The 25414-nt window shown below is 35.3% G+C and overlaps 1 protein-coding gene across 5 annotated transcripts in view; it reads left to right on the forward strand.

The window, feature by feature from the left end:
* Nucleotides 1–25414, forward strand: part of LOC120630574 (rab11 family-interacting protein 4A) — a 138351-nt gene that overhangs the window by 76911 nt on the left and 36026 nt on the right. For all 5 annotated transcript variants that reach the window (XM_039899837.1, XM_039899838.1, XM_039899836.1 and 2 more), the window contains 2 exons: nt 16256–16294; nt 16594–16711. In XM_039899837.1, the coding sequence (XP_039755771.1) occupies nt 16256–16294; nt 16594–16711 (157 nt within the window). The remainder of the gene's footprint in view (nt 1–16255; nt 16295–16593; nt 16712–25414) is intronic.

The raw sequence follows: 25414 nt of genomic DNA on the forward strand, positions 1-25414 counted from the left end.
CCAAATTTGGAGTCTGTAGAAGTTACAGGTTAGAAATAAAAATTTTAGATTTTAACACCCACCCCCGCAATTCCTGTCGGAAGTAGACTTTATTGAAATCCATTTTGAGATGTTCTTTATGTGAATAATAAAAGATTCCTACCATATTTAGAATTTTTAGAAGCTATATTTCGAAATTGAAATTTTTTATTGTTAACACCCACCCTCGCGAACCTTATTGGAGGTGATTCATTGTAAAATCCGCTCGAAGATCATTTTTATATTACATATAGAATACTCTCACTAAATTTGGAGTCTATAGGAGCTATCGCTTGGAAATTGAAAATTTTTATTGTTAACGTCCCCGCAATCTTCTTTGGGGTGGGATATCGTAAAATTTGTTCATAAATCATTTTTACATCACTTATAGAAAATTCCTACAAAATTTGGAGCTTGTAGGAGCTTTAGCTGGAAAATTAAAAATATTAATTGTTAATACCCACCCCCGCAACCCCCTGTGGGGTGAGCTATCGTAAAATTCGTTCATAGCCTATTTCTACACCTCTTACAGAAGATTCCTACCAAATTTGAAGTCTATAGGAGCTATAGTTTAAAAACGGGAATTGTTCATTGTTAACGCCCCCGCAATCCCCTTTGGGGAATGAATTTCTTAAAATCTATTCATAGCTGACCTCTACATAGCAAATGTAATATTCCTACCAAGTTTTACGTTTCTAAGTCTTATGGTTCCCGAGATTTCGTGGTGAGTGACTATATAGATGGGAATTCTTCGATTATCATCGAAATTTTTAACTTTTAATCGGGCTTTTTTAAAATTTTCTTACATACAAAACTTTCTCCTGACAATTCTGAAGATAAAAAAAAGCCCAATTGGTCCAGCCGTTCTCCACTACCGTGAGTAGATTCTTAGCTGAATGTAAAAAACCATAATCCGTTTAATACACTCTGTTGAAATCCATGAAAACAAAAGAATCAAGAGAAAATGCTTATCTTTTGTTTTTATTAGCGGGATAAATGTTCATAAAAGTAAAACAGCAATAAAAAAATGAAGGAATGTTGGAATTCAAAAAATAGAAGCCATAAACCATCTAGGAAAAATTTCGCATCGAATGGTGGTAGTTTCATGTCGATACGATCAGTGGTTTAGGCGTGATTGAGCCTTAAACGAAGACCATTTTCATTATATATATATATATATATATAGAATATAGATAGATAGATTCATAAGACACACCAGCAATTGTTAAATCATTCATAAAAAAAAAATTGTGTTAGAATTACAAATTCTGTCTAGTGCCATTACAAAAATCAATTATAGGTTTATACCTACAGCAATATCAATATTATCTCCGGTAAAATTATAAAAAATAAAAACTATTAACAATGAGAATGTAAATATAAATTAAACTACTGTGACAGATTGATAAGTAATATTAAATTTATAATTGAAGTCCTTGGTTTTATACTCTGTACCTAAGGATTATTTTAATATACCTACGATCTTCGAACCCATTTGCACTATAACAAAAACACATATTATTGTCTCGATGGCCGTCAGGCCAGCCTAAGCAATTATTAACTTAAAATTGTGTGGGTAGCGTTTTTCCCCTTTTGGTCAATGCAACAACAAAACTTAAAAGTGACAAATTATTACCTGTGACCTTTACACGCGTAGGCAGTAGACTGTTGAATCACAACTCCATGATCACTAGTTACTCCGAGATTATCAATGAGTCATGTTACGGTACGGCGAGGCAGTTTTATAACCTTTGGATTAAATAATAAATTATTATCAATGTATTTGTATTATTTTTTTACTCCTCCACATTTCTGCAATTGTTTCTATTCGCCATTGGTTGCCTGGAAGAAATCGTTATGAAGCGATAAGGCAGCCAAATTGTAAACGTTTTTTGGTTATACTTTTCTTTTTTATGTACTTTTTGTGATGTTCAATAGAATTATTTTATTTTAACCCATTCCCCTAATCGGTCAAAACTCTAAAAGAATTAACGGCACGTCTTTGTCAGTAATAATAATAATAACAATAAAGTTAAAGGCTTTTCCAACTGTAAAACATTTGCATTCGTGTTTACACATAACAATTTTAAGGCGTACATAGTAATTAATAAATAATAATATTCATTATAATTTTAGTAAGTTTGTGTATGTCAAAATTTTTCAACCATTTGCTATCTTCAATTCAATCTTCATTATTTTTGTTATTTTACTTTGTCATTTATAAAATCGTTGTAAGTCAATGTTAGGTATTTAATGTCAATGTTAGGTATTTAATGTCAATGTTAGGTATTTTACGTCAATTGGAATGCTCATTTTTGGGCATAGGCCTTCTCCATCCTTTTCCATTTATTTCTCTTTCTCGCCAACCTTGTCCAGGTAGCCCCATACAGTCAGTCCGGTCAGTCAGTCTTTGTCAGTAGGGTGGTAGATATCCACAGAGACTGAACCGGAGAAGATTCAGAAAGTTATAAATTCCCAAATTGTTCCTACCACGGATCGAGCCCGGGATCTTGCAGCTAAAAACCACATCGCTTTACAGCTGCGCCAAGGAGGTTGCCAAAAATTACATAAAAAATAATTGCTGTCAGTGTCGTTGTTTTTTTTTGTTCCATTACAAGTTACCCTTGATTGTTTATCTCATCTGGTTGTACTGGAAGGGGTGAAACAGTTTTTTTTTTTTTTATTTATTTATCAAATAAAGCAATTACAATAAAATGGTTAGTATAAAAACACCCAAAAAACCGCAGAGGTTTGTCCTCGGTGCCTATCTGCAACGATTACCTAAGGTGTTAATTAGAAGAATAAATCCAGCTGTGGGAAAAACATACTGCTACATTGTAGAACGATAGGAACCAAGTAAGACTGTCAATTTAAATTTTTAATAGTAGTAAGTACCAAAAGTAGTTATTTAAACCCACAAATTTTCTTTGTTAACCTTTAGCATACAAATCAACAAACAATTCGAATTAAATTCTTCCTTTAACGATGACGATTCTTTGTTAGGGATAGGATCTGATGGATACCAAATTATTTTTCAACCTTCCACGAGCATCCATCGAGCATCCATCCATTTACTGACTTGGGTTAACGTTTGGGTAACGTTGGATTACCCAGTGCTAACGACTAATTTATATTGCTGCTGTTAAGCCAAACATTATTTGCGGTCATATATTATAGGGAATTCAAAGTATTTAAATAAGGCAAACCGGAAGTTGGTCCTCGGGCATTTGGGATTGGCAATGTTTACGTGATTGAAGGTATACAACTATAGACTTGTACATTCGCTCGCACCTCAGTCGTTTGTTTAGATATGTTTAAATACTATCTGTACTTAAAATCATAGTTTTGTACAATTACGAGGCAGTACGAGTACCATACAATTGAAAACAACTTCAAGTTTGGGATCTGATAGTTGTTGGTGTAGACTTCATAGCAGTACGCCGCGTCCCGTAATTTAAGCTGCTAAAGCCGCAGGGCACATCTAGTAAATAAATAAACACGGACGAAGTAGCGAGCAACAGCCAGTAAATAATGCGATACTGGCCACCTATTTTAAACCCTCATACAACAGGATAAACACGAGTTAAACTAAGTTTACAGACGACTTCTCGTACGGCCTATCTTTGGAACATCCGTAAATAGCTGAATTTTTTGCTGATCTATTTGCAAGCCTATTGTTTCACGGCGACGCTTCAGAGCGTCAACTAATTTTAGTTAATGAAATATCACGACAGGTGGTCAGTCTATTATCTTTGGTTTTAATAATCTATTTATATGAAAATGTTATGTTGGTTTGTATACGCTTCAAAAACTCAAAAAGCTCTGCACCGATCGAGCTGAAATTTTAGCATGATATAATCCGCATCAAGGATTGTTTTTATCTATTTTTTGCATCGATCACATATCCGCGACCGCGAAACTACAGTTTTTTTTAACGATCAATGTACCAGTGACCGCGCCATCTGCTGAAAGCGAGAAAAACACTCGCTGACATTTTTAATGTATTCTTTGTTTTGTTTCTCATTTCTCAACCATTCCATAAAAATGTGCGACAGCGAAGCGTGGCAGGGTACAACTAGTGATGTATATAAATGTATACATATATATGTATAACCGGAGAACCGATGTACGTTAGGGTCTTAAGGTGCTGGAAGCGACCCCGCACCGGTAACCGCAGCGTGGGACGGCACTCGGCCCCCAACGAGGTGGACAGATCGAGGCGAGTCGCTAGGAGCCGCTGGAGGCAAGCGGTCCAGGACCGTGTATTGTGGAACTCCCTTCAAAGGACCTATGTCCAGCAGTGGACCTTAATTAGTTGAAATGATGATGATGATGATGATGATATAAATGTAGGTGCGAGATAGGTTAAGTCCCCCTTTTATGCTGATATTGGACCATGTGATTACGTTTCATACCCACGTATCTTTTTTTTCTTTTTTATACCAGTAATTTAAGCAGTTAGGCTACTCGATGGTATGTGAAAACAATTACCCTTAAAAAGCTTTAACAACAAAAATACTAAAAAACAGAATAAAATTATTTATTTATTTAGAATACTTTATTACAAAAACTTAGAAACAATACAAGAGAAGAAAAATGAAATAAAATAAAAACAGAAAAAAATAAAAAGTTAAATACAGTTGTATGCAAAGGCGGTCTTATTACAAAAGCAATCTCTTACAGACAACCTTTCGTGAAAGTAATAATAGAAAACATAAAAGAGGGACAGTGCAAACAATTAATATACAAAACAAATCTTTTTTTTGCCGTCTTTATAGATAATGGTACAGTCTACAGAACCCTTCATTCGCGAGTCCGACTCGCACTTGGACGGTTCTTATGAAACCTACAACGTACTTTCCTCACAGTCCAATTAATTTGCACCTTAATAAAATATCTAGGTTTAATATCGTTCGCTCCACATACCGCTCTCTAAAAACAAAAACAATATACTTCGAATAAATTCTTAATAAACATGGGAAGTATTAACAAAGCTATAAACCCGAATACGTACTGTAATCGAAAGATTTGGCAATGGGTACTCTGAACAAATCGCCTTCCTTCGCAGTGCCCAACGTTTGCCCAACACACGACAATCTACGTTTTAACAATCGAAATAATGTTAATGTTGCGTCACGTACACAGTAATTGTGGTTACAGAGAGGCTAAACATCGCAATTTAGTCTGACCCGTAATACTACCTTCTTTTTTATACAGCCATTAGGTACCTACCGGCATGTCGAACTAAATGATCTGTTTCGTAAATAAATAGTCGCGGGAGGTCAAACTAATTTTTACTTTGCGGTAGTCTTTACTTTACATATACTATGTAATTTAATCCGCTACTATCCCTATCCCTACTAATATTATAAATGTCAACAGCGGACAGCAGCAAACCCCTTTTTTAAGGCTTAGCGATACTGAATACTTAAATTTTTTTTAGAACTACAACTAAATTTAATGTCACATCAAAAAACAAACGCAGACGAAGTCGCGGGCAATAGCTAGTTTACGATAAAATTAACGCTAAGTTTGTTGTGAACTCTTCTTAGACTTCAAATTAATTATTAAGTTAACTCATGTTACAAGTTAAATGTAAGAACGCTTCATAAGTGCCTGTGATATAATAGGTAAACAAATCTATACTTATAATAAAACTGTAACAGTTCAAATTCTGTTCATTTAAGATATTGAAAAACTTTACGTTTTGTATTTGATTTATTGAGGGAGGTGTAAACTGAAGCAGGACGCTGGGTCCTGCAATTTACTCGGACGAAGCCGCATGGCACATCTTGTAATAAATAAATATACTATGACAATACACACATCGCTATATAGCTCCAAAGTAAGCGTAGTAGAAAACATCGTGAGGAAACCTGCATACCTGAGAGTTCTCCTTACTGTTCTCAAAAGTGCGTGGAGTCCACCAATCCGCACTGGGCCAGCTTGATGGAATTCGGCCTTAACCCCTCCTCATTGTGGGAGGAGAATCATGCCCTTAAGTGGGCCGTTTATGGGTTGATATGATGATTGGTTAAAAATAACAATATTATTGTTTTTAAATCACCAATCACTCTTTGTTAGCCTTCACTGAATGTCCAGTTTAATACAATACGAATTTCCCTGAAACGATCTATGACCAATTGCATTAATTAACGATCTATGAAGAACTTTACACAATCGCCATAATGATATTAGTTCCAAAGTAATGCAAAAAACAGTATCAAAATCAGTCCAACCGTGTTCGAATTTTTCCCTACCATGTACAACTTTTTTTGTAATAGGCGCAAAGTGACTATTTGAATAAATAATTATTTGAAAGATTTTAATAGATAGGTATATATAAATAGCCTATCTGTTAAAATCAGAACTCAGATGTCAGAACCTTTTTAAACTAAAAAAACTCTTCTTGTCTGCACAAAAACACTCATTTACCTCTCTATATATAGTTCTTAGTTGTTTCAAATTCGAAAGTCGTAGACGTAGGTAGATAAGTATATAATAAAAATGAATAGCAATTAATGTTTTAACATAAAATCATAATTTAATTACTTATTACTTTCGGCGGCTAATAAAGCGGCTTTCGGAGCTAGCCGACGACGCCATCTTGACCTGTTTTTTAATATTTTTACAGTGTTGCCAACTTCAATGCAAAAAACATAGAGTTGATAAATTGTCACACAATTCGATGATATCCCTGGCAATGTATTACGCGATGTGGTCTTATAAGTGAGGGTACGATTCCCGGCTCGGGTGGTTTGAGATTCTATTATTTCCAAATTTTGTCTGGTGTGGTTTAATGCGAGGTTTTGGTCATGGCCACCGACACAGACGAGCTAAGCAATTTATCATCCCGGTACGATGACGCCAAGAAGCCATACCCCCAAACAGTAAGCCCGCTACCACCTTAGAATGCATCATCATTTACCATCAGGTGAGATTGCAATCAAGGGCTAAATTGAAGTGGAATAAAAAAACCACAACCTAACACTTTCTTTAGGCTGCGCTTCCACCAGAGACAACAAACTCATCCCTTCCCACGCATCCTCACTCAGGAAGCGTGGGAGGGGATGTTTGTTAAGAACCAATAGAATCACTTTAATAAGCTAGCTTCGCTTAGCGCTAACGAGTCGAAATGGCGGAGCGGTGTGTGGTTTTACTCATTTATTGGAAGCGGTGATAGCCCAGTGGGTAGGACTTCAACTTTACTTTCGGGGGGGCTAGTTCGAATCCCAGCACGCACCTCTAACTTTTCTAAGTTATGTGTGTTTTAATTTATTAAAATATCACTTGCTTCGATGGTGAAGGAAAACTGCATACCTGAGAGTTCTCCTAAATGTTCTCTAAGGTGTGTGAAGTCCACCAATCCGCACTGGGCCAGCGTGGTGGACTACGGTCTTAACCCCTTCTCATTGTGGGAGGAGACCCGTGCCCTGTAGTTGGCCGGTAATGGGTTGATATGATGATGACAATTAATATATTGGTACAACAAACTATTTATTTGTTCGTCGTAAACATTGGACTGATCTACTAGGCCGCTGTTGTACGACGATGAAAATTCGCCGTTGATATAACTGTAAGATTTATAAGCTGGGTTTAATTAATCGTATTTATGTTATTTCAATGTTGATATACTTAAAACTGAAGCTACTGGCCGTAACTACATCAAGAAAGTAACACAATGTTCCAACCCGACGCACCTCCATGCCTACAATGTTACATGATATCATGCTTTCCAAAAATGATGTTTTGAAGTATTGAATAATACCTGAAACATCGTAGATACTTTGGTCACGTTACGCCGCTACAAGAGTTCGACTGACGCGATTGAAACAGTCGTGTTTGTGCCAAAACACCGACTTTAAAAAGTCGTACTCACAAACGTCAGTGTTACTAATAATTAGGATTAAAATACACGTGTTGGTGGTAAACGTCGTAAAATACACGTGAACATCAATATCTAATCCGTATTTTCCTAATTCAATTTGGTAGTTTTATTTTGATACGAAGCCAGATATTATGAAAATATAAGGTGACATTTTTCGTCTTAAAACTAATCCAATTAATGTGTCTACATTTTCTATAGCACTACACTTTGTCCTGACTAAATATTCTTTGGAGGTACCTAATAAGAAAACAAGAGAAGATAGTTTGTACGAAAATGGTTTTTTTTTAACTTTTTCCTTTAAACTTGGTATTTAGGTTTTTGGTTAAAACATAAGAAACATTTTCAGTTTTTGAAAATAAAATATGGAATTTAAATTTTCATTTTAGCCATAGAAATTGGCATTTTGTCGTTCTTTTAAAATAAAGAACGTAAAGTTATTTACCCATTTTAAATTTTCCAGCTCGAAAAATAAAACAAAATTGTAGAAAAGTATTTCCTTTTTCAAGATATAAACAAAAATTTGGTACTTATATATATAGTTATATCTGCTCCCTGAGCTTTGCTTTCTGAATGAATATATGCCCCCGCGGGATTTTTTTTTAATCTGATGGGTTGTCAGAAATTCCGCCCAGATTTCTGGCATTAGAGGGTAAAACTGTAAGAGTAGGCAAGCCTATCTACTTAAAATTTTGATGCCCCCGTTTATAATAAATATTGAATTTAACTTGTTTTTTATTTCATTAATTGAACAAGTTTCACACCCATGCAACTATTCTATATTTTTAGTTTTTAGCTAGGTCTAAAGATGAACTCGTCAGTCAGGGATAGTCCAATGGTTATTTTTTACAGTTTTGGTAGAAGTATACATTTCTAAATTAGTAATTCAATTATTGAATTTTTTACATACTAAAGGCCTTACTTATAAAAGTTTGATATGTGATTAGTTATACAATGTTTTATCTCTATCTGTCGTCAGTAATTTGGCATCCGAAAGAAGAAGAAAAAAACATTCCGTAAATTGTACGACAAAGGGTTAATCAAGTTAATAAGTAATAATATTAATGAGGATATTAACACTACCTCAAAACTAAACATCACTAACATCTGTAAAAAGTGGCCGCCTATAAAATAGCTTTAATACTTTAGTACCTGCACTGTTAATATGAACTACGTCCGCCTGCGGTGCCGCGGACTGCTTAGTAATTTAATAACGGACCGTGTTTCGCAGTCCACTATTGTGGATAATTCATGCCTTGCGATGTAGCCTGCGGTCCATCGTCCACCATTATGTTTGTTGATGCGTCAGTACATCGCGACCGCGCGCTCTTTCTATACCTACCGCACGCAAAGCAGAGTTTAAAAATTCGAAGGCAGATCTTTTTATTCGGTATTTTTTTTTAATAGTGCTGTTATAACATAGTCGATTTACCACGTGATCGGGAATGCGATTAGTGATGTAGACAGAACAGTGTCGCGTAAATTCCGCGCGACTTAAACCGGATTACAAATACGTATAACATATAAATAGTATACACTTTATTTGTAAAGCTGGAGCAGAACAATATCCACATGCATTACAGAAAGCGGCCCTACAGGTTAGAAGTTTTATTTGAATGATACCAATTTAGTAAATGTGATAATATAATAACATCTATATTAGTTTAGATTTGTTGTTTAATAATTAGGTACGCCTTTGTAACTAGAAATTTAAAAAAATCCATAAAATTAAAATGTTGTCAAAGTTTGGTGCAAAAATCTTCTTTACCATTATGAACTACGAAATTCATTAAACTGAATTTATAAACAGACAACAACAAATACTGATCCGATAAGGTACCTACGAAAAGTTCCGAACCGTTTAACTTAAATTCAGAATGACCTCACTTTTCACGCTCTAATTATGTAAACATTAGAAAATGAATTACATTTACGCAAAACTATTCATATTTAAATTTTATCCTACAATCACTTTGTAAAACTTTACGTAAGTAACGAATTAAATTGCCTGTCTATATAATCTGCTTAATTACATTCCCAATCTGTAATTGAATATCTTTATATAGCGCTGTACTAATAGCAATGAAATTTAAATTAAAATCATGTTAGATAGGTACTACTAATTTACTTCTGTTATAATTTTTTTTAAATGTAATAAAGAAAAACTTCTGTTAAGAAACCTTTCAAAATATACATTCATATTTGTCTCAAAAATTACTCAGTGACAACCATAACATCAGCTGTGTTAACATTGAAGGTCAAATGGGGTCAGGGATAACTGAGGCAACTGCAAAAAGGTTATAGATAAAATTTTAAATCCTAAATATACCTCTTTAGTTTTAAACCTCAGCCTGTGTACTTTTTTATAGCATGTAATTGTCAGCCAAGGCAGAATAGTTGCTCGTCGCTGAGAACAAGGCAACATTGTGTACGCATGGGTATTTTATAGCGTACATTCCATTGTTCAAACTATGGTTTGGACGAGCAGTGATACTGTCTAACACGCGATGGCAATGGAATCGATTATTTATTCTAACTTATAAGTCGTCCGTAGTTGTTTGTGAACTAAAAGCATTTTATTTTTGATTGACTTAATTCAAGGACTAAGATAATTGGTCGGTCAACTATATTCAAATGCAAAGTTAACCATTTATTAACTGATGTCCTATATAGGTATTCATCAAAGGTGATATAGCATCATCGTCTGGAGTGTACGCTGTATATTACTATCACTATCCGCCCACTACTGGACACGGGTCTCCTCCCAGAGACTTAACACGCGTTTCAGAACATTATGGAGAACTCTCAGGTATGCAGGTTCCCTCACGACGTTTTCGTTCACCGTTGAAGCAAGTGATATTTTAATTGCTTTCCAATAACGTCTTTCACCAATGTACAAATACTTGACGGCCGATTGGCGCAGCGGGCAGCGACCCTGCTCTCTGAGTCCAAGGCCGTGGGTTCGATTCCCACTGCTGGAAAATGTTTGTGTGATGAACATGAATGTTTTTCAGTGTCTGGGTGTTTATATGTATATTATTCATAAAAAAAAAATATTCATCAGTTATCTTAGTACCCATAACACAGGCTACGCTTACTTTGGGACTAGATGGCGGTGTGTGTATTGTCATAGTATATTTATTTACAATGTGGGTGGATAAACGTTATGCTACATACACGTATGTTAAATATCGACATTTAGCAAATTCTAATAATTGGACCGCAATTCAAATTCAAACATAAAAAATAACGAATATTATGTATTTCAAAACTGCGGCACATTGGTCACGGTCAATTACCGGTAGATTTTAACGATCAAAGGAAACTGATGCACAGCACTAATAAAAATTCATTTGAATATTTATACTAGTAATACTTTATTATATGACCATAGTGGTACTCATAACTTTTAAATTGAGTGTATTGTTCGGCAATAACCGGTGTAGGTAAGTAGCAAGCTAGTATTGTCTTAGGATTGCCAGCTTATAAAATTAATTGTCTGTAAAACATGCTTTATTTGCTAGAGATATTTCTGACTTTTCTCAGGCGGGAGTCTTCGGCCGAGGCTGTGGTAAGTAGGTACGCCTGAAGACTCCCCAACTTCAAAGACGTGCCGCCAAACGGTTTAGCGTGCCGTATAGAAACCGATTAGGTGTATCGGTTTAATATAACTGCTATACCCCGAACAGATTAGGAGAGATTGCATTCAAGAACAAACTAACTGTAGGCGGGCTAAGAAATAAAAAATAAATACATCATCTGTGAAAATTTCGGCTGTCTAACTACTTCATGAGGTAAAGCCTGATGACAGACAGACGGACGGACAGTGGAGGTGGAGTCTTAGTAATAGTGTCCCATTTTACCCTTTGGGTAGGAAACCCTAAAAAATATAAGATATTTTCTGAGAGCAAACTATGTTACATTCAAGTTGGTAGATAGATTTCATGACGAATTTTTATTTACGGCAATACCAGCTACTTTGAAAGTATTAAGTAAAGTTATTTGAAATAATTACAAAATTAACTATTTCCTAATAAAAAGTAAAGTAAAGTAATTTATTAACACTGTACACCCCCCACATAAACCTAAATCCACTTAAATCAGAATCATAATTTATTTATTTATTATTTTTATTTATTTGTGAAAAATAACATAACATAACCGCTAATGAATGAAACGATACTGTAAAAGTATGAGACTGCAAAACAGTGATCACGCCCACCTCTAAAACTTAAAATTTATCACTGTTAACCGGATATTTATCAAGAAATCTAAATACATTCAAAAATATTAATTAAAATAAAATAAGATAAAAAAACAACGATCAAAATTGAAAAAAAATACAAAACTCAATATATAAGCTAATTTTTTAGGTCGAAAATGTAGTAAAATTATTCATGAGTAGAATTATATCCGTTAACCTTTGTATAGATGCGGCTAGATACAGTGTAAAGTAGATATTTACTTGGAAATCCCGCATTTGCACACTTTTTCTGTTCCTTACAATGTCTGCAATAAGTTTTTATCTTATTTCATGATCCGTTTATTTATCTGCTACCAACCGTCACAAAGTAATTACTGAAAGAGAAATTAGGTAACTGAGTGCATCAAAAACGTTGGAAAAGCATTTGATGAACGACGTTAGCACACGCACTTAAAACACTTAATACCGAATCTTTTCTACTATCTGTTAATTAACGTTATTTACTTATATTAAACGTATTATTATAATTGCAGATGCCTATGTTGACTTAAACTATGAAAGAATATGGCATTGTTTTTCAAACACCTACCAAGGATTGTTTAAAATTTGAGAAATAACATTATAACTATTTTACTCGACTACGTGAGGGTAATAAGTTTAAAAATCTTTAAATGGATGAACATAGATATTCGACTTTTGCGGGCTGACTTTTATGCTTTGGATTTTAAAATGTTTGTGGCTATGTTACGCAAACCACCGACAGACCACAATGCGGGAAGATAAAAAATCGTCTATCGTACGTGTAAGTATAATACACAAACGACTTTGGTGATTTCAGACTATCACAAATGGCATAGTCGACATTACAATGATGGCCACCGACTACGCCTTTTTGTTCAATATAAGATCGTTGTTGTTTAATGAGGGTTTAAAACTTGAGATAGCTATTTGTTTTTCAGCTTTAGTATTGTTTTAGATTTCCATATAAAATATGTTTCTGTTAAGGAGTAATTAATTAATGTCGGTTACTTTTTATTCCCTATAAACTAACCCTAGGAATGAAAGTTCGGAATATTGTATAAAATTACTGTGCTTTTCAGAGTCATTAGAGATATTAAAGATGTAACCATCCGCTAAAGCCTTGTTTTCAGCGGTGTTCAAGCGTTCAAGTACGACCATTCACAAGATTTACACGAACGCGCGCTTTATGATTGGTCGTTCACTGAATGCAATCATGAACGTATTCGGAAAATATAAAATTACTGCTCTGTCCAGAGTGATTTAAGTCAAAGCCAAAATATATTTATTCAAAATGGCACTTATTGCATTACATGAAAATTATGTACATGGTAGTGAGATTATGGCGATAACTATATTCGTATACTTAAAACTAAAGCTACGAGGGCAGGAAACGGTCTAAGAAGAAGCCTACAACAAACATAGCCGGGTGTTCTTTTTTGTTGTCACCATCTCACATTGTCATTTAAAATAATTAGAGGAGCAAGCCCGGTTAGAGCAATAATTCAAACCCCAGCTTTTTTATCAGTAACGTAATTTTTGTACTATAATAGGACTTTTCTATAAGCTTACGTTTAATGAAAACCTTGAACTTTTTAGGAGACATCTCCAAGATGTCAACAATGTTATAGATATTAAATTACAGACGGTCGCTGGAGCCCTAAAAGCCCATTTTGGGTGTAGTCAGCGGCTAAAGCCACAGCGCCACATTTAAGTTTGTCCACCGGAGTAGGTACCAGCTTGCGTTTCGCGTATGACCAATCAAGATCCTTGCACAAACCAGCGCTTCTTGTGATTGGCCTATCCATCCGCTAGGCACAATTTTGAACGCCGCTAAAGAAGTTAATAGGACACCGCCGTTTGGCCTTTAAGAAATGGTTTTATACTACAGTTAATTTACAAGGGATAATTTTATTAATATTCTTCTCGGAAGAATCGGGAACTGACAACTGCCAACGGAATATGTGGCAAGCGCTTGTTTTTGTATACAACAAAATACCATGATTGCTTGTGACAGTTATTTATTTCGCGGATGTTAGTGCCGGAGCGCCGGTCAAATTGTATCAAACAATACCAACACGTAACACTCTTACATCACGCAGCGAGTAATAAACGTTACGTTTATATACATTTATTCGTACATCATAACATCGAAAGGAAATACACAAACTTGAACTAAATTCCTGTACAATTGCTTAAAAACCTCTCTAACAAGACATATATATGTTTGGATATTTTTTTTGTAGTGAAAACTCTTTACACTAGAGTTGAGCACGTTTTCGGTGAAAAAAATCATGGAACTCACGTCATCGTCACCAAACGCTGCCCATGAGCTATCTTTATACCTACTGTGTAAATATGTAGGTACATAGATTTTGTTTTAACTTCTATCGGCAGTCCCCAAAGACTTCCCCGCTTGTTTTTTTTTTCTAATGTATATTCATGTAATTATTTATCTATATTTTAAACGCAACGTATGCGTATTGTTCAAAATGTTATTATTCTCGCGCATTTTGCTGCAGAGCCAATCATCAGATGATTACTTTACAACGTACAAATGATTGCATATAGCAGATTTTTAAGAATGGGATTGAACTCTTTTAAATATCGATTGAGAGGAAAATAATGAGAAAAATAGAAGATAAAAAAAAATCTGACATTTTAAAAAACATTTCACTAGTTTTTCATCTTTCCACTTCATACAATTTTTCTTACTTTTTAGGCATCTCACTTTCGCAATTCTAGTAAAGTTTGGAGTTCGCTTGTAATTTAATGGAATTGATAGCCTCCTTTTTTTTAGCTCTTTTAAAAATACAGTCTCTAAAAGTATCAAAGGCAAAGCTGCGTTAATTGCGAGTGCATTACATAATAAGTACCTCCGGTTTAATTACTTGGTAACATCATAAGTGCATTAAATATATACCAGGGACGCATAGCTACTGTGATGGTGAAATCGTCATGGTGATAGGTATCTACGCGTTGCTCGCAGTGCATGAAATGGTGTAAGAAAGCGATGCACCGCGATACGCTCAATACTTTCCTCTTCTATAATTTTAAGGCTCCGCAATCCGCGGTACAATAAACAACAAAACAATAAGATTTTTTTTTTTTTTTTTTAATGAAATGATGCTTCATTTTCTATTATACGCCACAACCAGACAAATCTGTGCGGTGTTATATTTTTTATCTGTGGTGACACTACACCTATCGTCCAAAATAAGCTCTCGGCCACGTTTGGCTTCTAAACCGGAACTAGAAACGGTGTTTTCCTGCGTTTTTGCCCTGTTTTTCCAAAATTGCCCCAACTGATCTTACCTTTCTTTGACATCGTATTTAAGGCAAATAAATAAATCCAGATGATTGAATAATATATTAAGAGATCCAACTCAATTAAAAATAACAACACAAAATTAAAAGCAAAACTAACGCAATATCACTTAAAATTGTTTAAAGTAGATATATCCTACCTACCATTTGTAAATTTAACAGCCTTGATATTTCCAAGTTTACGCAACTTGTGAGTGTGGTTCTCAATTTTGGACACAGCCTACGCAAAATCGACAGTCGTCAGCTAGTTTGATTTTATTATTTTATGTTGTTTACTTACAAAATATAAAGACGTAACACTGCGTCTACATCAATGCATCATTCTAGCTTATATAACACAATAATTACTGGCTTACAGATGCACAATAGCGATAATGTTTCGCGCTTGAAATGCTTAAGTACCGAAGAACGCAATATTTCCCTTTTCTTCTGTGTACTTGGCTCAGAAAAAATAAATCAGTATAGTGAATATAGTTACCAACTTACCACTTACCGTACGTTAGAAAAAAAAAATTTATTACATAAGTAGTTCATATTTCTAGACAAGCAGCATTTTCAAAGCTTAGAGTAACGAGAACAGTATACCAATTTATCAATAATTTTAATAACAATGGATTTTTTTCTCATTCTTTTCCTAAACTTAAATTTGTGTAAATATCTAATAATAACTGAATAGACTAACTGTTTACCTAAATTAGTAAGTGAAAGATTTGAGAAGCTTCTCAAGAAGCTGCCAAAAATCTTTTTTTATTGAAAAGTGTACCTACTGCACAATTTACTGAAATGCTTCCTTATTGTTTCAGCTCGGGGAAGCGACAAATCGGTTCCAATGTCTTAGCCAGGTAATTGATATTTTCTTGTAATACTATTTTCTGTATAGTAGAAATTAATTACTTTTATAATTTTGCTATAATTTTACTGACAGCGCCATCTATTGGTGTACTTGGATACTTCATGGTGCCATGGTTGTTTAACTGAACCTAACCATAAAATGGACATAGATGGCGTTAAAGTTTTCTAGTGTGCGTGACAGCTGTCGCTAGTAGCGTTGGATTAATTCTCAAACGTTTAATTCAAATTCCTGTCCTGAGGTGTCCTGACGACTCTGACTAGGTAATGGAGTGCATTATTATTGTTTTAGCCAATTGTACCGGTCGTCGTCCTTCAACTCATCCGGGTGCGGATCGGGTGGGGAGCCAGCTGACGACATGTACTCTGATGTGTCACTCGAGGAGGATGTTCAAGGTCTCAATTACAAGGTATGTTCTAACTCCTAATTCTTAGCATATAAGCTGACTACCAAGAATCGTCTGGAGATTGTCTGGAAATATAAGGAATAAGAGAATTGTAAAGTATTGTGGTTAAGCGACCTAGTTATGTTTTATAAATAGGACAAAGAAACCCATAGTAAGTTTCGATATATATTTGTCCCTAGACTCTTTAAGCTGAAATTTCAGAGAATAAGCAAATGCAAGCTCAGCTTAGGTGTTAAGTATCTTAACTATAAAGAAGCGCTAAATCGTATATAATATATAGTCGTTTTCTAAAAAATTCCTGTCCTAAACATCTTTGAATATCCTTAAAAACAATGCTATAGGTTATCACTAGCAAAGCTAACTGTCTGGTGGCGTCCTACAGTTTGTTGACAAGATTCAGCCCATATTATTATCGTTCATTACGATAAGGTAAAGGTTATGGCACTAAAGCCTATCATTTAAAATACATCGTCGTCTTAAATGTCCAGATTAAATATCAAACATTTTTTCCAGGCATTTTAAACCCACGTTAAAACATACCTATCAAAAGTTTGGATTGAAATTGCTTTGAAGATCGATCTGTCAGTTTGCGTCTAATCTAGGATTGAATTCAGTATTTCATTGTGGATTGTGGATTGAGTAGTTCATTAATTTTGTGAAAAATTGATAAAATATTTTATTTTAAATAATTTCGCTTCCTTTAGAAACTATGGGAACTAAATACACAATAATAAAACCAATAAGTAGGTGCTGCAAATAAAACCAATCCAGGTGCTTCATTCGCGATTAAAAACAAGTTTCCATGAAAACTATCGCGTTGTCTTGGAAAACAGGTTAGGTAATTTATCCGTCATGTGTCATTGGTAAGTCATTGTTTTTCTGATAAAAATGGTGTTACGTCAACTTCCTTCCGCTGATATCGGCTGATGTTTTTGATCCGAACTCATCAGGTCATACTTGAGGAATGTGAATTTTACTTGAAGTTAAATTGTTGTTATATCGTTACGGACTTGTTAACTGATCATCCTTGTTCTTACGCTGATCTGTTGATAAGGCTAATAGTTATAGCAAAGGTTTCTAACAATGTATTAAACAAATACCAACTTATCAAATACAACAGAACTTTAAAGATGAACTCTTCTTGCAAGCTGAGCCATTTAAAACGCTTTTGGAACTGTTTCATACCTATCGCTCGCGTAAAGCCTGTAGACATCATTATCACCATCATCTCAACCGATGAACAACCAGTGCTTGATCTTTGGTAAAGATAAAGTTTTCCAAGGTCTTTACCGCTTGCAGCTTTCTGAAACATGCTTTTGATATCGTCTAATCACCTAGAGTAATCGCCATTCCAGTACCTTACGATACATCGTACCTTTCCTCATATCAGTTGATTGCTTGAACGATGTGCCCCGCCAATCACCATTTTAGCTATGCAACTATTTGAGCAGTATTATGTCTGATTTAACACGTTGATTACATAAAAGTTGAAACTTAAAGTTGATCTTGAAAATAACACAGATCATAATAAAAACCTTTGGACTGAAATTGAATATAAGGATGAGGTGTAGTCCAAGACATAGTAAGGCAAACCGATCAATAATAGAACAGTAACTAGTAAATCGAATCTGAGAATCAAAAGGTTGTATGGATGCATTTTTCAAAATTTGCTATAATTTCATTAAATTCAGCATTGTTTTAATAAACATTTACGTACTCACTGTTTATACCGTTCCTTTGATTTTAAAGTTCCTTTTTGGCATTAGGATTTCAAGACGGGGAATAAAGATATTTTTTACTGTATGCGTATATTCTGCAGACTTTGTTTTTGAAAGGTAATTTATAGGTTCCAGCTACTAAGCCCGATTCCAATGAACATGTTTATTTTCGGCATGCCAAATGAGGGCTTATTCGAAGCAAAATTCTGCTTAATGTTTAATCAGACGAAAAATAGAATAATCCGATCAGCCGATGGAGTCATCCATTCATCCTCGTGACTAAGACATATGGATTCATTTTGAACGCTGAAAAAGACGAACGTAACAGAAACCGTCTCATCGGTCCCGACTCCCTTATTTATTGACTATAACGAATATCAAGATTTTTTTTCTGTTCCCTCTTGTAAGGGCATCATTACTTAGCCAGTTAGTCTAAATGATGAAAACAATGAAACAGACGTTTCCATTTATGGTCCAGTATTCTAAATTAAAACTCTACTGAACTGTTAGTGAAACTGAAGTTATGCTGTCTTTATCAAATCGTTCGATCAATCACGTACATTGTACAACCCGCAGATCCGAGAACATAAATATAAATAAAGAAATATACTACGACCATACCACACATCACCATCTAGCCCCAAAGTAAGCGTTGTTATGGGTACTAATTTAACTGATGAAAACATCTGTTTATTTTTGCGAGAATACTAATTGGTTACCGTAAGGAAAGATTCAATGCATAAAGTAAACTTAATATCATTTTATTACGATGACCTAGACTTAAAACATCGATTTATATATGTACTAGCAAACTAATAGATTCAAAAATATAATTTGTACATCACAGTACATTGCATGTCGGCTTGAATTTGTAACTCGATCCAAGGTCAAATTGGAATCCCGCCAAATCCTAAAATAAGTATTTCACGTTTTGCAGATAGGTATATGCTATTCAAAGGGAATGACGAAGTTTACGACGAAATAAATGAATAACCTCGAGTGAATCGTCCATAAGGCCAGGCTGATGGTCAACTTGCAAAATTTTATTTATTTATTTCTCAACTTACGAGTTACGACTAGCGTCCCTAGCGTAGGGTTTCACTAATTCGCTAGCGTAGACTGTTTTAAATATTTTGCAAATGCTTACCATTGCATACAATGTTAACTGTTTTTTTATATTAATTCTTCTTATACAAAATAATCTTATCAAGTATCACAGATAGACTCTCACACATAGAGCAACCGATGTAAGTTTTGTCACAGTACAACAAAACTGATCCGTTCTCTCAGTTATGATGTTGTCCTTGGAACTGCAAAGTTAGTGATATATTTTCATTCGTTATCGTGCGGATCTAGTGAAACGAACTTGGCATAAACATCAACGGGAAGAACATTATTTAACTTCGGTGGTCATGATGCCACAGAAGTCCTTTAATGCCATGCATATAATTCAAATCTGTTTCCGTCATTTTATTGTGTAACATTTGACTTTCACTAACCACTTTCCTATCGGTGATCACATAGAAGTTAAAATCAATGTAAGTATGATTAAAGTAAAATTAAATTAGTAAAGTCCGCATCAAACGTGAAGTTTAAGTCATAAACTTATTGAACTTTGCGTTTAATGCACGGAATCAATATTCAGAATCAACCAATTTGTTACTGTGGGTCAGTACAGTGGACTACCTGGTTAAATTTAATAATTAAATTAAATGCTGGTTTGTTTTATTTTAGTATTTAAGCACCTAAGCTGTTATTTAAAAGGAATGTGTAGTACACTGACAAGTTGACAAAGCCTAAGGGTGCGAAGATTCTAAAACTACGTAATATTTTGTCAATTGATAGACAGCGACCCTGCTTTCTGAGGCCGTGGTTTCGATTCCCACAACTGGAAAATGTTTGTGTATTGAACATGAATGTTTTTCAGTGTCGGGGTGTTCATCTTTATATTAAAAGTATTTATGTACGTTGTTCATAGGAACATTAAACAGTCACTTTAGTAGTACAAGCTTCGCTTACTTTGGGGCGTATTGTCGTAGTATGTATGTTTATTATTTAATTAATAAATTAAATAAATTTGGTAATTTAAGGACATATCATAGAGTCATAAGGATGCTAGCGTAACTGAGTGCAAGGACCGCAGTGAGCTTAGGAAAGCTCTGCCAAGAGTGTCAGCCCTAGTTATCGGAGAAACAAAGAGATCGTCGGCCATATTAAAAAGAGCAATGCGTTAATACTGGATGAGGATAAAGGCATAGTTCGGCTATTATTAATATTCCAGAAACACAACGTATAGTCATCGTAAACCCGGCATAAACAAACCTAATATAGTCAAAATTGCCCATAAAGGTGTACATAATCAGTAATTTCTGTTCAATGACCCCAATATGAATATCAAGGAAAGGTTTTAAACAATAGATCGTGCCGGTTCATTAGATAGTGCGTACGACAACAACTATGGCGGACGGAAAAGGTGCCTGGGCACCTTCCGGTCAGATGCGTGCGGCCCATATCGTAAACGATTGATATACGGAATAACAATCATAATGTATTGTGTTTGTGTGCTTTATGATTTATTGGTGCGCGTGGGCAGGATTGCGTTCATTTAATTGTACATGACAATAATATTATCTAACAGACTTATGACGCACCGTCAGCATTACGATCTGCCAATTCAGACGCTCCGGGCAAAATTTATATTAGTCGCCCTTTATACAAATAAACTGCTTTTTATTTATAAGCAATAAGAATAGCAGTAGTTCTTCACCGGCCGAGCTCTGTCGCAAAAAGCTTTACTACTATAACCGTATTTAAGTGATGAGCATGTTATTCCAAAGACGGGATTTAAGACATGCCTAGTCGGACACCAGTCACCAACCATAAAAAGTATGACCTCCATTCAGAGAAAAACCTTTGGGGGCGTCCATAAATTACGTGAGGTGTTTTTTTAAATTTTCTGCCCCTCCCTCCCCCCCTGGTGAGATGTCGTGAGATTTCATTCAACCCCCTCCCCCATCACCCAAACTCACGTGAGATTTTTCAAAATGTGAGTTTCGTACGTAAACGCGTTGGATTGTTATTGTAATAAGAAAAAAACAAATTTGCTTCATGCTTTTATTTACGACTATTCAAGACTAGTAATCAATATTGCTGAGAGTTTAATTATAAGTGTAATAAAAATTTAACAATAGAATACTTAAATCGTAACTACTGTGATTAAAAAAAGAATATCTACTCTAAAACGTCGAAGTATGAATGAAATTATTTTCTTTCGAACGAATTAATAAATGATCTTAATCGTATTACGATTACGCTTAAGATAAAATCTTTAGCATGTACAATCTGGATTAAATGGACCAAAATAGTATAATTTTGTTTCAATCAGAAAAAAAATTGCGTGATATTTGCCGAGACCCCCCCTCTCTCCAACGTAAGATTAGATGAGATTTGACTCGACCCCCTCCCCCCCTTAAACACCTCACGTAATTTATGGACGCCCCCTTTCTTATAATTTAAAAAAAATCGAATAACACAAATTGTTATAGGTATAACGTTTTTCGAGTGTGATCAACTTCATTGTATTAACTTCATTCATGTATTCGTGCATTCTATAATTTAGAAGATATGCATTTTATACACTAACGTAAATAAGAAAAAAATACTTACCCGTCCGCAGTAATATTTTTAAGATTTTTAGTCCGGTATTCTTTAATAATCAGATTAATCTTTAACCTTTATCTGGTTTAAAAAAAAAGTCTGATTGGCGTAGAGGTATCAACTCCACCGCTTGGTTATTAAACACAATATTAGCAAGATACGATATATTCGGCCAATAACAATATTTATGTTATGTATGTATTATGATGACATCTCTATTATTATGTTCATTGTAATAATCGATATTTTGTAACCACATGTTTCGCAATGGACCCACTGATGTCTCTCGATCACAATAACATTAAAAATAATATTATGAGCTTCAATAGAAAGCTTTTGTATCGGTTGTCTATAAAATTTAATTGGCATAAGTTAATACCAATCGAATTTCGCTTTCCATTTCGTTACGGGAATGTAACATTCAAATCAGTGCAGAAATTCTTTGAAATATTAATCGGAACGCATAGGGTCATTTGCGACTACGTGGGCGACTCTTTCAGACTGCGTTGCGACAACTTTACAGCTACGGTTGCGCGGTAAACCAACTTGTATCTATTCAGTTTGAATAAGGATCAATTTAATCGCACTTTTAAGTTTGCGACTGCTTCATAATGCAACGGACAATGGGCCCTGGGAGAAACTGCACGCAACATTACCTAGATAGGCACGGACATAAATAATGCATTAGAACAAATAGCGTACTGTGCGCTTGAATTAATTTGTCATTAAGGCTGGCTGCGTTGTATTCAATGATTTTATGCAATACTTCCTGAAGGATAATGGCGGTGGATGAAAGGCTGCTGGTACCTTATATTACTTTGATCCTAGGTTATGGGTCCGGTCTAGATTTATTTTATTTTGCTTTCTTAAGATCGCTAGTTTTTTTTCCTTATTCTACTACAAGTTAGCCCAGGGGTACACAACCTGGACGCCGTAGAAAGTACAAAGGTGCGCCGCGAGGCACTTCTTCTATACTTCAAAAAAATAAAAGTTTATTTGTGCGTTTCAAGAGCCACAGCTTGTCCCACATTTTGAAAAATTGTGTGGAGATCCCAATGATCAGCCAACCAATTTATTATTTGTGTACCTATGAAATTTGCTGCTAACGTTTAGTTAAGCATTTCGTTTTCGGCTATGCCCATAATTCCGTACATCCTTGACATACATAGCCCACCTACCCACCCACTACTCGCGCATACCTACTCCATTGTGTACTACCTACCGACATACTCCTGATATGTATGTTGATTTGAATGGTGACTGTGTGTCTAGACTTGGCAATGTTGTAAGATATGAAGGAATGTACCTAGATGATGACCTATATTTTTTTATTTTTTTTAATATATTACAATACACACACCGCCATCTAGCCCCAAAGTAAGCGTAGCTTGTGTTATGGGTACTAAGATGACTGATGAATAATTTTATGAATAATATACATGAATACTTAGAATATACATATAAACACCCAGACACTGAAAAACATTCATTATATAACACTATTTACTATAATTTCACTTCAAAAATCTCTCTTACTTTCATCATCATCATATCGACCCATTACCGACCCACTACACGGCATGGGTCTCCTCCAAAAATGAGAAGGGGCTAAGGCCGTAGTCCACCACGCTGGCCCATTGCGGATTAGTGGACTCCACATACCTCTGAGAACATTATGGAGAACTCTCAGGCATGCTGGTTTCTCACGATGTTTTCCTTCACCGTTGAAGCACATAAATTAGAGAAGTTATAGGTAGGTAGGTAGCTAGGATTCGAAGTGGCCCCGCCGGTAGTGAAGTCGGATTCCTAACCACTGGGCTACAATGCACCGCTTCGAAAAGTAATGTAACCGCTAACAATTATCAAATCGGTTCAAGAGCCAGGACTCTAAAGCGAGAGAGGTCGTGCTTGTGCCATAAAAGAATTTCTTCGCAATTTTTGTAAACAAACCCGCTTTTTACAAAGAATCCCTGCTCTTTGAGAGCCCTCTCGTGGCATAAAAGAAACTCGAGAGCAAGCCGTAGACTTGTAGAGACCCTTTGAATTTTAACTCTCCGAAAGTTGTTTACATCTTTGAAAGCGAAATTTTGCCTTAAAAAATAAGAAAACGTACAATTTAATAAGTAGGTAGGTTTTCCTGTACCTATCTACCTGTAATATACTACCTGTACTACTGTATACCTAAATACCTAACATATAGTAAACTTTTTGTGGGTACCTAGTTTAGTTATCCCTACTAATATTATAAATGTGAATGTAACTTTGTTTGTCACGCTTTCAATCAAAACTACTTAACCGATCCTCATGAAACTTTGTACACATATTCTTGGAAGTGTTAGAAGTAATATAGGATACTTTTTATCCCGACATTAAGCTCGGTTCCTTTGGGACAGGGGGTGATAGTGTTTTAAGATTTATACCATAACTCCGAGAAATTATAAACGATTTAAATAATTATTTTTGTACTATAGAGGTTATAATATGTGTTTAATTTTATCCAAACTGTGGTTGGAGATAGAGGACAGAACTTTTCAGCGGACAGCAGCAAACCCCTCATTTAAGGCTAAGCGATACTGAGTACTTTAATTTTTTTTAGAACTACAACTAAATTTAATGCCACAAATTCAAACGCAGACGAAGTCGCGGGCAACATCTAGTATTATATAATTATGATTTGGTTACTTTAACTAACTTGTTCGTAAAGAAGTGGTGATAGCCTAGTGGTTAGAGCTTCGGTCTCTCTTCAGACGGGACCGCGTTCGATCCTCGGATCGTACCTCTTACTATTTGAAATTCTGTGCGTTTTTAATTTAACAGTTAAGGAAAACATCGTAAGGAAAGCCTGTCTAAGTGCTATCCATAATGCTCAAAAAAGTGTGTGATGTCCGCCAAACCGCACTGGGCCAGCAAGGGGGTCTAATGCCTAAGCTCTTCTCATTCTGAGAAGAAAACCGCGCCCTTTAGTGGGCTATCAATAGCTTGATAATGATGACGATGATAAATGAGTCATCATCATATCAACCACCGGCCAACTACAGTGCACGGGTCTTCTCCCCCAATGAGAAGGGGTTAAGGCCGTAGTAGATTGGCGGATCACACACACCTTTGAGAACATTATAGTGAACTCTCAAGTATGCAGGTTTCCTCACGATGATTTTCTTCACTGTTGAAGCAAGTGATATTTTAATTACTTAGAAAAGGTAGAGGTGCGCGTTGGGATTCTTGGCTCCCCGAAAGTGACGTCGAAGTCCCACCCACTGGGTTATCACAACTTCAATGAATAAATGAGTAGGTACTTGTACATAATTGACTTTCTGAGTCCATGGCCGTG

This window comes from Pararge aegeria, chromosome 16, assembly GCF_905163445.1.
Source record: "Pararge aegeria chromosome 16, ilParAegt1.1, whole genome shotgun sequence".
Taxonomy (NCBI): domain Eukaryota; kingdom Metazoa; phylum Arthropoda; class Insecta; order Lepidoptera; family Nymphalidae; genus Pararge; species Pararge aegeria.